The following is a 16283-nucleotide window of genomic DNA, read 5'->3' on the forward strand; positions in this document are numbered from 1 at the left end:
GCAGCGTCGCTATACTATGTAAGAGCGATTGCTCATCTGAGCTGTGACCTATTTATGTCTTCCTATCTCTAGATCTCTAATCAGCTTACTCTGCTCTGCCTCCTTGCTAAAGGGCTTCATCAAAAAGCTTCTCTCCTTTTAGATTCCTACTCTAGTTGATGTAATCGGATGAATAACCTGCATCCACTCCGAGCATGCTTACATTGTATGTCACTAGAATGGGGCGTGCAGCATGAATTGCAATAACATTTGTATTCGGGAAACTAAATCATTTTGTTACTACTTATGAAACATTTGTCACTGGTACAGTCTGAAGTATTGTGCAATCCTGCTAGCTTTGTCCAGCTAGTATGTCACTAGGTATAGTCTGGAGTATTGTGGAATCTTGATAACTAGATCATTGAAGGCGCGCGTTACTGCGCCCCTCCATTTTGATGTTATATATTAGGAACCATGGAAATATATGGATGTATTTTTAATTTATTATTGTCGGTAATTTTTGTAAGTGATCTGTCCCATTGTAGCCTGATCATGGAAGCGGTGCAATCTAATTTTCACAAATGAATAAAGACTTCGTTTAGGCTTCTAAATAGTCCACCTTTACCAAATGAGTTCAAAAATATTTGTTTGAAATTAGACAGAACCAGACACCCTGGTTTAACAAAAATGTTTGATACAATTTTTCACAACAGGTCCAGGGGAACCTTGTGGAGGGATGTGAAGATCTTGAAGGGTGGCTCAACGGCAGTAGACCATACTTTATCCAGCTGAAGCTGTCATCGTCTTCCTCAATATCCTGCAAGGTTGAGGAGACATGCGGCAAGGAGCTCAGCCTCACCTGCGTGCTCCACTTGGTCATCATGGTCCTGCATTGGTTATGGTTGTGTTCATGTGGAGATTATAGAAATAAAAATAATTGCTAGTGCACAATCACCTGAAAATTCCTTAAGTTTCAATCAATAATCTCAACTGGAATATAAGAAGACTTCAGTTCCATGTGGAACATATGCTTCCAAAGAAATAATCTTCTATGATAATTCCAGAACAGAAGAGACCTTAGGAAGCGTGTTGTCAAACTAATCTATCTTAAACAACAAAATACTCCATGTTGATCTGCTCCATGGGCATCGAGATGTAGCTTCAGTTACAGGAGATTAGGCATTGCATCCACCTCAAATTCCAGGAAGGGTACACGGCACCTGAACTTGAAGCACTTGAGAACCAATAATCCTGTCTTAAGTGAAGACAATTCTTTCTGCAGGATTTGCTCGGACATATAATGAGAAAACAGTAAGTGCCGGCAATCCTCTGAGAACATCAACATCATTGCTCATTAGTTCCCTAATCCCAATCTTTAAATTGCACAGCTTGCTGAGATGTCCAGTCCATTTGGGAATGCTTGAGAAGCTGCAAATGCATGGCAACCACTCAAATCTCTGAAGAAGCACCGGAGGAGAGGAACTGCTGCTCAAGCCATCGCAGGAAATGCTCATGCTGGAAGGTCCACTGTCCAGATAACTTGAACGCTCCAAAGTTACCGATCTGAGGTTGGTGAGTTTAGCGAGAATAGAGTCCATATTATCCATTTTGCTTTTTAAATAAGAAGGAACTGTAGAACAGGTGAGCCGAAGATCCTGGAGATTGGTCAGCCCACCGAGACGAGGCTCTGCACATTATCTATCGAGTTAACACATAGATCAAAATATCCAAGTGTGCAAAGCGATGTCATGTTGCCAATACCATAGATCACCATTGACCATAATCCTAGAGCAGCAGAAGTTGTTAGTAATTAAAAGCAGAAGGTGCTGCTGTTTAAAAATAAAGGTAGTAATGAACTTAAATAACAGCATCCTAATTATTATTTTGAAGGAAGGGTGCTAACTTATATATAATCATATGAAAAAAAAGTATTCAGAGGGAATCATATGAAAATATACTGATCCAAAAAGCCTAATCAGGGGTCACAATCTACCAGCCAGACGAAAGACCACAAGAAGGATACTTCTATATGATGAATAAAATTAGAAAAGGCAGGGATCAGAATCTGTCATGGACATCACAATAAGGTGAGAATCTGCATATACCTGTGGAAGGGGAATTGCTGAACCGAAAAGGTTGTTAGCGTTGATGCTTTGTTCCGGGCGAGGACATCCACCCCACTCAAAACTACAAACCTAAGAGTTGGTCTGGTTTTATTGATACTGAACACAACAGAGGTCAAATTTCTCTCCAACTGAGACCAGCGGCCATGCATGGATCTGCCCAGGAAGCATGTCACTGCAATTGGAAAACAAGTTAAAATCGACAGCATCCCGAACAGTACTACTGTGTGCGTGACTTTACAATCCTACATGTTATCATTCTCAACCGACATGCCTACTCAACATGTGAGATAGAACCTCCAGTCTTGGATTTTGTTCTGCCCAGAGAAGATTGAGATATTACAGATGTCCTCAGTTGCTAGTAATATAGAAGCATCACCAAGAAACAGAGTGGTTTGCCTGGTGTGCTGGCACGAGGTAATAAACTTAAAATACAAAGAAATAGATTAAAAAATTAACAAAGATTAATTGTCATTAGAAGGATTGGGCATTACTTCATATGTACAAAATTGTGATCACACCATCCCTTTTGTTCTACACCAGATGGCGTGAATCAGTCACACATCAACATCCTTTTTGTTCTATAGAAAATAGGAAGGGGAAGAAGGGCTGGGCTAGGAGGAAAGGGGGCAACGGTGGATGGGGCTGGGCTATGGTAGTCGCGCCGGTGTGGATCCCGCTGGGCGCAGCCATGGACCCCGCAGTACCGGAGGTGCGTGGGGCGCGGAGGAGAAAGGATAGGAGAAGGAAGACGGGGAGGATACCTGCGCCGCCGTGGATCCTGCTGGGCGCGGTCACGAATATCTGCCGCCGACCTCCATGGCGCCGCCGGGTATGGGGATGAGGACCGGCGATGGGTACGGGGAGGAGCGTTTCGGAAACGGTATTGAGGGTCGCTCTGGATCCCGAAGCCCGCAGTGGACCTCCTTTGCGGATGGGTTGGAATTTTGCTGGCCGATGGCCCAGTGCACGAGTGGCCTCCGTTTCGGCTTCCAGAGCAGCAGCCCACAGGACAGCTGGGCCAGGTTACACACATTGCGAAATAAATCACTTTTCACACGAGATCTGATGGCCAAAGACGACCGGATCACGGAAACGGACGGCCGAAAATCCAAATCGCTGTGAGAACAGGGATTAGATGCGGTTATACTGTCTTTAATTAGTAATCACTGATCGAGAGGAAACACACCTTGAATCCAGAGGGGTACCGGACGCCAGCGGCGTGATCTCCCTGGTGGGGCATTTCACCGAGCACCTGCAGGGCGCCCGATCCTCGCATGCAGATGGCAACTGAGATGAGCAGGCCGCCGTTACCGTGCGTCGACGGAGACGTACGCTAGCATCAGAAGCTGGAGCCATTTTGGTCGGAGAGGATTCATCGAGCGTGGGTCGCCTCGATCGGAAGCAGTTGCTCAAGGCGTGAATGCAGGTGCGGCTCGAATCCAGCTGGTTTAGCATCAGTCGCTCCTTGCGATCTTCTGCACTATGGGCGGACTGCCCAGGTGCAGGTCGGGGCGGGCGGTCGCCGGCGATCCCCTGAGAAAAGGGGCGGCGCCTTGGCTCCTGGCTCGCCTCTCGCGCTGCTGCGTCTCGTGGCATTCAGAAACAAACTGTGGAAACCGGCAACCTGGGCGGCAGATTTTTTGTTTTTGAGAAAGGGCGGTAGTTCATCGCAAATGACCAATGGTGGCCGGGCTCCGGTGAAATAGAAATACATGTTCAACACGTCCGAGAAAAATTTACAGCCGGCGCCCCAAACCGGCCTCAAACGCCTGGGCGGGCTACCCCGTTACTGACCGATCACGAAAATGTGACCCATCCGGGTGCCTCAAACGCATGGGCTGTTCGGCACCCCTCATATTCAACCCAAATATAGGGCGGATGTGGGCCGCCGTGCGCGCGGACGCGTCCGACACATCAGCCCGGCCCACCCCGACCCCACTCCGTCTCCACAAATATCCTTAATCCAAAAACTCTACCTTACTCCACTCTCAGTCCGTCTCTCCTTCTCCCATTCAATGCGATCCACTTTGACGAATTCGGCAACCTTGTCTAGCGCCGGCAGCCGCTCCGACTCCGACTCCGACAAAGAGCCGACCCTCCATATTGCCATCGAGAGGTCCAAGGTGGACACGGGGGGCAGTTCCTGATCTGCCACCTTGCCTCTCCCCCGCCGAGGCAGCAAGGACGCCGATGCTGGATGCTCCCGCGTGCAGCTCTGGAGGGCTACACAGTCCGCGCCTCCCCCACGCCATCCCCTGCTCCCGCGGGCTGTTGCTCCACCATGCGGGCAACGGTGGATGCTTGTGCCCGCCCAGCCAGCCCGGGCGCGCACGCCGGAGTCAGAGGCGCGAACCGCCCGCCACGAGAGGCGATGGGCAAGGGAGAGGGACGCGAAGGAGCCGACGAGGATGAGCGGCTCCTCATGTGGGTCTACCATCGGTCACTTACGAAGGCGGAGACAGACACTTGGTGGCTCTGCCGGAAAGAACGCAAAGGCTCTCCGCTTGCCATCGAGCAGTCCGAGCGCGAGGCCAAGGAGAAGGCGATGGAGGCGGCTCAGCTGGCGAAGCTCAAGCGGCAGCAGGACCGGGCCATCTGGCGGCTCAAAGGGATCATCATCGTCTCCTCCTCAGGCGACGACGACGACCACGACGCCTCCTCGGACGACTTGGTCGGTCCTCCACCAGCCGCCGACGGTTACAGCTATGGCGCGGACCGGAAGGGGAAAAGGCCGGCGAGAAACTAGTGAAGATCCGCTTTCTTCAATTTAATTTCAAGTATTTAGATGTAGTTTAAAGTTCTTTGTCATTTATGTGAACTATGGTGGTCTTTTGAACATCCGTTCGTGATCTTTTGGTGAACATACTGTGCTTGCCAATGTCCGTTTCTATGTCCATTTGATGATCTATGTAGTTTGATCGACGTTGCATGGTTTAGTATGGAAAGGGGGATCGGATATGAGATACACATATATGGATGACGCGATTTGAGGAGTGATCGGTCAGTGTAGGCGCTTGAGGGCCCGGACTTGCCTAGTCCAGCTGTAGATGCTACAAACCCGCCTCATACACCTGGGCGGGGCCGCCTAGTCATGATTTTTTGACCCAAACGGGTCTCTCAAACGTCTCTCAAACGCCTGGGCTGACCGGCACCCCCATATCCAGCTCAAATATGAGACGGATATGGGGGCGCCCGGGCACGCCCGCCACGTCGGACCCGGTCCACGCTGGTTCACCCGACCCCATATAAAATCCTCCCCATCCGCTCGCCGAACCAAACCCTAACCACTTCACTCCCTTCCCCTCCCCTCCCCTCCCCTTCGCCACCCAAGCTCATCTCCGGCTCCTTTCGGTCATCTCCGACATGGCAGGCAGCGGTTCCGAGTCCTTCAGCTCCAGATCCGTCAACCACGAGCTCATCCCACGCGGCCCTGAGAAGGAGATGGCCGTCAGGCTTGCGCTCCGTCGCGCCTGGGAGGAGGCTCGTGCACGGCTGCGCTCGAACTCCATCCATCGCGAATCCATTGCGTCCACCCAAATGGCGCATGGATCCGGCGCTAGGCCGGCCGTAGCTGCCTCGTCGGAGGCCGTGCGGTCCGTTTGGCGTCCGAACGCATGGGCGGACACGCAACCCCTCCGGTGGCGCGCCGATATTTGGGACGCATCATCGTCCCATGAGGCCATGGCCCGCCGTGCAAGGCACCGGGCACGGGAGGCGGCGGCAGCCCTTGCGGCGGTGAACGTCGGCGAGGCGGAATCGCATTCTCCGGCGCCCCGTATGGCGCATCAATTCGGGCGCCGCAACCGCATCGTGGTGGACGTCAGCAGCTCGTCCCCGGACAGATCCGTCATCGATCTGACGTCCACCGGCAACATTCGGGTTTCGAGCTCCGACGAGGAAGAGTAGGGTATGGGAGACAGCGGCGCCTTGAGTCCCATTAGCCGGCTCGTGTCCCATGCCCTACCCTACCTTGCCGGCGACCGTACCAACACTCCAAGGAGTGCATCCGGCCGCCGGACATGGCCTGGGCGGAGCCGGGCGAGCGGGGAGCGAAACCGGACGAAGCTCGCGTCAAAGATCGCTGCGTTGCATGTAATAATATGGATTTGAGGCTTCTAATTTGAGGTATCCGAATGTGGAATGCATTTTTTGAGGGATGAGCGGTAAATTGTCCGCGAACACTTAAGGGGTCAGATTTGTCAAGTCCGGATGTAGATGCTATAAGGGAACTAAGTACGCTTGGCAACCTTTTTTTTTAGGGAAGTACGTTTAGCAACTGTTGGAACAGGAAAGTGCGTGCTGCCACAACTCCAATGCTCAGTCACTCGACCCACTAGACTGCGCATCACCTCACGCACGCTTTGCATGTGTTGGGCCGAACCAGAAGCGGCCAGTTCTGCGGATGTCACAGGGCCAAACCGTGTTCTTTCATATTGAGGTAATAGCACCCAGGTATCCTAACTTGCACACAATGTGATGATCTAGTCTCAAAGTTGCAAAACTAGACCAACCCATACCCCAACTTGCATTCAATGTGATGATTTAGTCCCAGGCCAATCAGAGCTCGCCAATTGGCTGCCAAGTGGCTGGGCTGGTCAGTGCTGGCAGTTTTGCACAAAACCCCCTGCCGTTTCCCTGATTCAACCCGCAGTTACTCCCCACCTGAATTAAATCTGTCGGAGGAATCCACTTCACGTCCGGTCCTGCAGCAGCGATGAAGGGCAAGGAGGAGGACGTGCGGCTCGGGGCGAACAAGTACTCGGAGCGTCAGCCCATCGGCACGGCGGCGCAGGGGTCCGAGGACAAGGACTACAAGGAGCCCCCGCCGGCGCCGCTGTTCGAGCCCGGCGAGCTCAAGTCCTGGTCCTTCTACCGCGCCAGCATCGCCGAGTTCATGGCCACCTTCCTCTTCCTCTACGTCACCATCCTCACCGTGATGGGCTACAGCGGCGCCATCTCCAAGTGCGCCACCGTCGGCATCCAGGGCATCGACTGGTCCTTCGGCGGCATGATCTTCGCCCTCGTCTGCTGCACCGCCGGCATCTCCGGTACTGTTCCTTGCTCTCCGCTTCATTCTTGTAGCTTTTTTGCTGTGCTAGCTGCTAACTGGTAAGGGATGGATGGGTGCAGGCAGGCACATCAACCCGGCGGTGACCTTCGGGTTGTTCCTGGCGAGGAAGCTGTCGCTGACCAGGGCGGTGTTCTACATCATCATCATGCAGTGCCTAGGCGCCATCTGCGGCGCCGGCGTGGTGAAGGGGTTCCAGTAGGGCCTGTAAATGGGCAACGGCGGCGGCGCCAACGTGGTGGCGCCCGGCTACACCAAGGGCTCCGGCCTCGGCGCCGAGATCATCGGCACCTTCGTCCTCGTCTACACCGTCTTCTCCGCCACCGACGCCAAGAGGAACGCCAGGGACTCTTACGTTCCGGTGAGTACCATCACCGCCGTTCTGTTCTTTCCCCCCGTCGACAGCCAGCAGTAAAGATGTTAAAATTTCCTTACTGTGCTTAGTTATTAATGATTACTTATTGTGTGTGGAACGTCGACAGATCCTCGCCCCGCTGCCAATCGGGTTCGCGGTGTTCCTGGTCCACCTGGCCACCATCCCCATCACCGGCACCGGCATCAACCCAGCGAGGAGCCTCGGCGCGGCCATCATCTACAACAGGGAGCACGCCTGGTCAGACCACGTGAGTGAACCAAAACCGAAACTGAAACCTAATAACACCCCTCCTTTCCTTTGTCTGAACTTGAAAGCATGGCACTTGCTTGTTTTCTGCAGCAGTAGTAACTGCAGGCATGTGGTAGCAGTAGCATTCAGAAGTAACTTAAAGTTGACGCAGACGCATAGCAACTCTCTTTGCAATCAAAAGACGCATAGCTACTCTCTATTGCACACCTAATTACCCGATGTGAAATTGGAAAGCTGATTAATCTAGTGAACCGATGTGACAGTAGCTGCAATAATTGAGCAGTTATAGCTGATGAGAGTACTGTATCATCTGCTGGTTATTCAAATATGGGAAGTCTACCCTGATCTGAAGGGAAATGCCGAGAGACTTGACTCGGCGTAGCACGCAACCGCTGCCTTCTGGTAGCAGGACAGTGACTTGAGTGTCCATTGTAGATTATTACTATGGGAAATTGTTTACTAGCATTGCTGTGCTTATAGTAGTAATAAGGGCTGACATGTCCATCAAACTTTCGCGTTTGCAGTGGATCTTCTGGGTCGGCCCCTTCATCGGCGCTGCGCTGGCCGCCGTCTACCACCAGGTGGTCATCAGAGCCATCCCGTTCAAGACCAAGTCCTAAGATGCTGTTCTTCCTGCTGCTACAAAGAAAGATGCCGACCCGAAGAGCAAGCAAGCTGCGTTGTTCTTCCCATCAAATCGTGTTACCGTGGAATTCCAATTTGTCTTCCAAGTTTGATGTACTGCTAGTCTTGCTATGTATTCACCTGAACCCATACTCGTATGTAATCTCATCAGTACTCAGTTGTTGTGTGCTGCACGTTGTTATGCAAATTGAGCCAAGTTGTGTTGATGTGCCCCGACAACGACCAAGTGAACCCTCTCGAACCGGACGTGAAGTGGATTCCTCCGACAGATTTAATTCAGGTGGGGGGTAACTGCCGGTTGAATCAAGGAAACGGCAGGGAGTTTTGTGCAAAACTGCCAGCGCTGACCGGCCCAGCCGCTTGGCAGCCAATTGGCAAGCTTTGATTGGCCTGGGACTAAATCATCACATTGGATGCAAGTTGGGGTATGGGTTGGTCTAGTTTTGCAACTTTGGGACTAGATCATCACATTGTGTGCAAGTTAGGGTACCCGGGGTGCTATTACCTTTTTCAGATTGATCCACCGGTCGAGGAAGATTGTCTGCATAGGATGCTCACCCGACGCAATTTCATGAGGAATTGCACTGACGTACTTCATCTGTAAACAAATATAAGAGCGTTTAGATTATTAAAGTAGTGATCTAAATGCTCTTATATTTCTTTACGGAGGGAATACTCAACATCACGTCACAGCCGGCTCCGTCGGATGCGAATGTTTCTTTCGTGGACATAAAACCTGCATTCAACTACGGCGCCCCTGGTTGACCGGAGGAAGACTTGCTGGTTGGCATGTTGTGCTTCTTCCCTTCCTCGACGGCTCTGTCAGACTTTTTATGATAGAGGCTCAGCAGCTTCTCCCGACGACTCGCGCCGAGCCAAGTCTTTTTCATATACTGTAGTATACAATCGCACCACTCTAATTTTTCACCTGTCGCTGCCATGGCATCCGCCATTCTGAATCACAATGATTAAGAAGAGGAAGCACACTTGCTCAGAAGGTGCCAGGCCAGAAAGACCTGGCTTGTATAATAAGGAGAAAAGAGTTGGAGGATCCAAAGAACACACGTACGGAGAAAACAATAATACTACACGTACAAGATATTCATACAAAGCTTTACAGGATGACAACGTGGCCTAATCTAATTACCCTCTGATTTTCAGAATGGGGCCGTCCCCCTTAATCAAATTCCAACCAATCACAGCCAACGAGCCTGTAAATCCTTCCTACACCGCCCGTACGTCTAGCATTGCTTCGGAGAAAATATCCAAGTACTAACAGTTAACACCTAGGAAAGCTGTCGTATAGTAAGAACAAAGGGAATCATGAGCAGGCGACAAACATATGTCCAACGATAATCTATACGAAGACATCCAAAAACGCAAACGCGTGCTCATCACGATGTTTCCGATCGGCTTCATCTTAAAAAGCTAGGCTAGAATATTTGACCGGAGAAGACCTGGTTGCTTCCCTTTCTCGGAGGAGCCTGACGCCCGTCCGTCCGTCCGCATGTGGAAATTGCTGTGCAGGGCGCACCTTCGTCCCGCCGAGTCAAGTCCTTCTATAATCACGACGAAACCATCTCTCTCTTCTATAATTAACACAAGAGGAAGGGAATCACAGCTGTGGAGAGCAGGCGCAGCCGTCAGTCAGTGCCAATGGATCAGCCCGTGCAGCCATGGGAGTACAGCCTGCGGAAGTACCTCCTGCTGCTGGCCACCCTGGTGGTCACCGTCACGTACGCCGCCGGCTTCAACCCGCCGGGGGGCGTCTGGCAGAACGCCCTCGGCGGCCGACTCGCCGGCGACCCCATCATCCGCGACACCAACTACCACCGCTACCTCGCCTTTTTCTACTGCAATGCCACCGCCTTCGCCGCGTCCCTCGTGGTCATCGTCCTCATCCTCGTCCTCGCCATCCGCCACGACAAGAAGGGGAAGGACAGCCGCTGGGTCGTCGTGCCCCTGCGGCTGGTCATGGTGCTGGACCTGCTCAGCCTCATGGGCGCGTACGGCGCCGGCACCTGCCGGGACAAGATTTCAACCGTCTATTCCGCGGTGCTGGTGGCCATCGTCTTCCTCTACATCCTCGTTCTCAAGTCGATGGACTGCTGGGACAAGAACTCCGACTCCGGCGCCGGCTCCGGCCGCGGGATGCCCGTTTCCAACGGCAACACCGGCTCCAGCTCTGGCAGCGAGACGCCCATTCCCAATCCTGACTGTGGCACCGGCATGATTTCCACCTCCGTCCCCGGCTCTGACGGGATGCCAATCTCCAACGGCAACACCGGCTCTGGCGGCGTGATGCCCACTCCAAATCCCGACTCCAACACCGGCACGATTCCAGCCCCCATCCTCGGCTCTGACCCCACGGTCGGAGAAGACAAGGAGCGGCCCCGCCACCACAAGGTCCACAAAAAGCTGAAAGCCGAAGAACGGCTCCGCAAGGTCCTGATGCTCCTGGCTACGTTCGCGGTGAGCATCACGTACGTCGCCGGGCTGAGCACGCCAGGCGGCTTCTGGGACAGCACCGAGGGCAGCCACCACCCAGGCGATGCGGTTCTCAAGGACAACCATGGCCCGCGCCTGACGGTGTTCCTGCTGTGCAACACCACGGCGTTCATGGCATCCCTGCTCATCACCATGCTGCTCATCATCGACGGCAAGAAGCTCCGCAAGAAGAAGACGGTTCGGTCACGCATGCTCTACGGGTGCATCGTCATTGCCCTGGTCGGTCTCGTTGCGGCATACATCGCCGGCAGCTGCAGGGAGATCGATACCACCGCCTACGTGTTCAGCCTAGTTGGCGCCGTTCTGGCAATGGCACACATCATCCTACTCTATGGTATCTACGCTTCTTCTCGTTCCACTCCAGTGCAACAAACTGGAGAAGTTCAGCAGACTGTTGATAATGTCAGGTAAGGATCACGTACATATCATCTTCTTCCTTTCCTCTGTTTGCAACTGAAATCTCTGTTTCTTTCTCTGCTGCTGAAGTTTGTTTCCTCTGTTTGCAGTTTCACTGTTTACTCTGCAAACTGAACTAAACTCTGTTTCTTCTTCTCTGCAGTGGTAGGAAGGCTCTGGACAAGGCTCGCTCTCTCGTTCTACTGCTCGCTACTCTTGCCGCCGCCATCACCTACACAGCGGGGTTGGACCCGCCAGGTGGCCTTTGGCAGGACAACAGCAACAGCCACATGGCCGGTGACCCAATCCTTCTCACGACCAATGCTAGGCGATACAAGGCCTTCTTCTACTGCAACTCGATTGCCTTTGTGGCCTCCTTGGTAGCCATCGTCCTAGTCCAGACAGATATTCTGGTCAGGCACCACGTGCTGGAGGCAGCCATGATACTCGATCTGTTTGGCCTCATCGGCGCCTATGCTGCTGGGAGCTGCCGGGATGTGAACACCTCCATTTATGCCATAGCTTTGGCAGGCGCCGTCCTGGTCTATGTGGTGATCCATATTGTCTTCTTCACGCTGGACCACGAGGACAAAAAGGACGACGACCAGGAAAATCAGTTGTTGGAGAAGAGGCGCAAACGGTTGCTCCTCTTTGCGATATTGGCCGCGACCATTACCTACCAAGCCGGCCTCACCCCTCCTGGCGGCTTCCTGCTCCAGGATGACAAGCTCGGACACCACGCTGGCGACCCAGTCCTCTTGTTCAACTACCCACTCCGTTACAAGGTCTTCTTCTACTGCAACTCGGTGAGCTTCATGCTGTCCATCTCCCTCACCATCCTCCTTGTGAACCACAATCTGTACAGGCCAGCCATACGAAGCAATGCGCTATTTGTTTGTATGGTCGTGGGCTTGTTGTGTTTGATGGTGGCCTACGCCGCCGGAAGCACCCAACACCTCAAGACATCCATCTACATCTTTTTGTTGGTCGGTGCGGCCCTTCTCGTTGCAGCCGGACTCCTGCTAGTATTTTTGCTGAAGAAAAATGACAGCGATTCAGCAGCGCAACACACTGAACAGAACCAAGAAATGAAGGAGTTAGAAGTGAGGAAAGGGGATAAAGAGGAAAGAGAGGAGGCAGAAGAAAAGAATGGGGATAAAGAACTAAGGAAGAAGGAGGTAGAAGAAAATAAAGAAGAAAGGAAGAAGCACGAGAGGCGCAAGTACCTGATGCTGCTAGGCATCTTGGTGGCAAGCGTAGCCTACCAGGCCGGCCTGAAACCGCCCGGCGGAGCGTGGCAGAGCAGTGAGAATGGGTATGAGGCGGGTGACCCGGTGATGCATGATAACAGGAGGCCCCGGTACCTCATCTTCTTCTACAGCAACTCATTTTCCTTCATGGCCTCCATTGTTGTCATCATGATGTTGCTGCCGCACTGGCTGCCAAACAAGAAGAAAGAAGAATGGGAGAAATGGTCGCTGAGGGTGATGAACTGGACGATCCTACTGGATTTGTTCACTCTCCTGGTGTCCTATGCAGCCGGCTCCAACAGGCAGTGGAAGACGTCGGTTTATGTCGCCGCACTCATCTTTGCTGTGCTGGTCTACTTTGCAATCCATATGATGCTGTCATGTACTGTTTGTCACCCTGAGAGGCACCAAAGCCCCCAAAGCAGCTCTGAACCGTAGTTCTACTATGTGAGGGCCTCAAAGCTGTGATCTATCTATTTCTCCGTCTCTAGATCTCTAGTCAGCTTAATTAGCTCTGTTCAATCTCTCTGCTCTAGCTAGCTCTCTCTGTTTTTAGATTCCTATTCTAGTTGATGTAATCCGATAAACCTGTATCCTGATTGGAGGTTGGAGCAAGCTGACATTGTTTGTCGATCCACTGGGGATGTGTGTGTACCTTAACCCGATAATTACGCATTGTAGGTGAAACTTCCTGATCCTATGTGCAATCTCTGTCTCACAAAAACTTGAATGGGAAGTGCATGAATTGCAGTTCCATTGTACTTATTCAGGAAACTGAAGCATTTGTTGCTACTGAAACATGCCAGTATGTCACTGTGTGCGGTCTGAAGTAATAATCGTGTAATTCTAACAGTAGCCACTGGCCTTGTCGAGAGGAAACGTACCTTGAATCCGTGACCCGACTTCAGCGGCGCAGTCTCCCCTGTGGTGCAATTCGCCGAACAACTGCAGGGCGCCCGATCTCCACATGCAGGTTCACGCACCTGAGCTGCGCAGGCCGCCGTCGTGTGTATCGTCGTTCGTCCTGGATCGATACGTACTGATAGCCTCACAGGTTGGTGCCTCGATCGGAAGCAGTTGCTGGAGCCGACGAGCCTCACAGGGTGCGCGAGTGCAGGCGCCGTGATTCAGAGGAGTGCGCGAGTCCTGCAGGTTTAGCCGAACCAGCCCCGCCTCAGTCGGTCCCTGCGATCTTCCACACGAGGGATCGCAGCCCCGCCTCAACCGGAAGCAGCGCCACGCTGCCCGCGTGCAGATCGGGGCATGGGCTGTCGCCGGAGATCGCCGGGGAAAAGGAACACCGCCAAAGCCCCTGCCTCCCGCGCGGTTGCGTCTCGTGTGGACGAGCGGTAGGATGGGCCGAGCGAGCAGACTCTGGGCTGGCTTCTTAACCTGGTCGATACGCGGGTGACGGCTATCCGAGCCGTCCTCATGCCCGGCTACATGACGGCTATCCGAGAGTATGAGATGGCGCCGGTGACGCCGCCGCTCGTCCAGGAATACATGCAGGTTGCCCCTGCCGCCGGCCACCCGGAGGACCTGCCGGACTTCCCCGGGTGCCACGCCGCGGTGGCGGACTCCATGGCACCCATCTTCGAGGTGGGGGGCAGCAGCGGCAGCGACGACTGCGAGCTTGGCTTGGACGACGAGGACCTCGGCGGCGTGGACGACGAGTAGATTAGGATTTTAATCTCATTTTAGTAATTTTGATCGAATTTCATTCAACTAGCATGTAAAATTTCCTAAGAGTTTAATGAAATGAACAAGTTTAATGTTTAAACTTTGTTTGAATGAATTTCGGTAAATTTGTGTTCAAGTATTTGAAAAATGAACAACAAGAAATTAAAGAAGGAAAACAAGTACGGATTTAAAAGTTGTCAAAGTAAAGAAGAAAACCGAAAGAAAATGAAATAAAGAAGAAAAAGAAATAAGTACTCCCTCCGTCCCATAATGTAAGACGTTTTTTGACACAAAGAAACAAGTTTGAAAAATAAAATATTTTTTTATAAACAAATGTATAGAATTATTATTAATTGAAATAATTAAGATAAAATAAATAAGATACACATTTTTCAAATGGATAAATAAGATAAAGGTAATTCTCCAAATTTGGATATTACAAATGAAATATGAAATAAATGAAATGAAAATCATAGAAACAAAAAATGAAAGAAGAAGTAAAACTAAAAGAAAAAACTAGCCGCCGAGCCGAGTAGGGCGTATTAGGCCCATCCCGATCAAGCGCAACTGCGAAAGAGAGAGAGCTTTTCGGCCAAACACGGCCCAGAGGCCCATCAAGGTGGAGACGATAGGATATTCAGAGGTGTTCGGTGAGGTAGGCGGACAGGGCTATTTTTGTAGCGCCGCTTCTGTCGTGGGCGTTGTGCGGACTCGTAGGCGTAGCTGGGCCAATCCGCGCAAGCCCACGACGACGCCAGATGTCGCCATCGTACTTGGCTAGTTGGGCCGCATTTTTTAAGAAAGGTTATTGATTTTGTTTTGTCTTTCCAAGTGATAAAATATAACATCTATTTCCAAGTGATAAACACGGCCCGATATTGCCGTCGTACTGGGCCAGTTGAGCCGCCGTATCCCCTCCTGAGCGCTTTGTCATGAGCTTAGTTGTCCTAGGGCATCTTGTGGTGTTGTAATCTAGCCGTCGTATGTTTTCTGTTGGCATCATAATGGCGTGTGTTTGTGTTGTCCGGTTATCTCGGATTCTACTTTGTAAGAGGGCTAGCGTGTAACTTGGTTATGATGCTTTATATATAAAGCAGTGCAAAGGCCTGTTTAGGGCTCTAAACTCCTGCATTCAATCCCCTCACAGATTATCATTTCCTGCATTCTCGTTCCCTCTCTATAGTTAGGGAGTTGCTTGCCCGAAAGTGTCGTTTTACAGTCTACACCTGAGCTCAAATACTTCCGCTGTAAACAGTGATTTTTTAAAGCACATAAGAAGAAAAATGATATTTAACAACAATCGTTGCTTAGTTCTGTACCTATATATGGATACATTTTCCGTGATTGAATGCCATTATTGAAGGTCTAGAAAAAAAATCAATACTCTAAAATACTTTAAAATATAGTCTTTTGAAGCATCAGTTTTTTTCGCCTAGAGCATTACAAATGTCTTTTCTTCACGAAACATTGCATAGGGGTGAAACATACATCAAAGTTTGTCAAAAAAAATCATATTATTTTGAATTTTATTAATATTACTGATCATCTCGTTGTATGCGCACCAAGTAGCCAAAACTCTGTATATGTTGCTCGCCGACAACCACAACTCCATAGGTTGGCCCAAACCAGCCGAGTCTAGCCAGGTTCTCACTTTTGTTAGAGCAACTCTAGCAGACTCCGCATCCAGCTCCGACCCGGCAAATAACCGCCAAAATGCGGGTCAGGGCCGAAAAACCTGCCCGATCAGACCCCGCATCCCGTCATGACCCCCAAAAAAATTTAGAGGGCGCGGCAAAATCTCGGCAAAATCTCGTCGCGGCTGCGGTGCCCTGCATCACAGAGAAGTAGTTGGCGGAAGGGACATTTCAGCCCGCGCGCATTTTCCCATCCCCTTCCGCCGCCGTCCGCCTTTTCTTCCGCCCCTCCGCCGCCGGCGATTCCGCCAAATCTGCAGGTAGAAACGCGTCGCGAGGCCGTCCACCATCCTCCCGCGCCGTCACGCTGCA

The 16283-nt window shown here is 51.6% G+C and overlaps 2 protein-coding genes and 1 pseudogene across 2 annotated transcripts; 2 read left to right on the forward strand and 1 right to left on the reverse strand.

The window, feature by feature from the left end:
• Positions 1-565: 565 nt before the first annotated feature.
• On the reverse strand, positions 566-4357 carry LOC123139612 (uncharacterized). Its single transcript, XM_044559367.1, has 5 exons — positions 4261-4357; positions 2867-3118; positions 2085-2277; positions 1741-1764; positions 566-1666 (listed from the first exon to the last, which is right to left on the reverse strand). Coding segments are annotated over exons 1-5 (567 nt in total). The 3' UTR covers positions 566-1665.
• A 2417-nt stretch (positions 4358-6774) lies between these two features.
• Positions 6775-8629, forward strand: LOC123134838 (aquaporin PIP1-3/PIP1-4-like; annotated as a pseudogene).
• A 1403-nt stretch (positions 8630-10032) lies between these two features.
• On the forward strand, positions 10033-13297 carry LOC123139213 (uncharacterized). Its single transcript, XM_044559011.1, has 2 exons — positions 10033-11358; positions 11511-13297. The coding sequence occupies exons 1-2, from the start codon at positions 10100-10102 to the stop codon at positions 13033-13035; spliced, it is 2784 nt and encodes a 927-aa protein (XP_044414946.1). The 5' UTR covers positions 10033-10099; the 3' UTR covers positions 13036-13297.
• The last annotated feature ends 2986 nt before the right edge of the window (positions 13298-16283 follow it).

Source organism: Triticum aestivum, chromosome 6B (assembly GCF_018294505.1).
Source record: "Triticum aestivum cultivar Chinese Spring chromosome 6B, IWGSC CS RefSeq v2.1, whole genome shotgun sequence".
NCBI lineage: Eukaryota > Viridiplantae > Streptophyta > Magnoliopsida > Poales > Poaceae > Triticum > Triticum aestivum.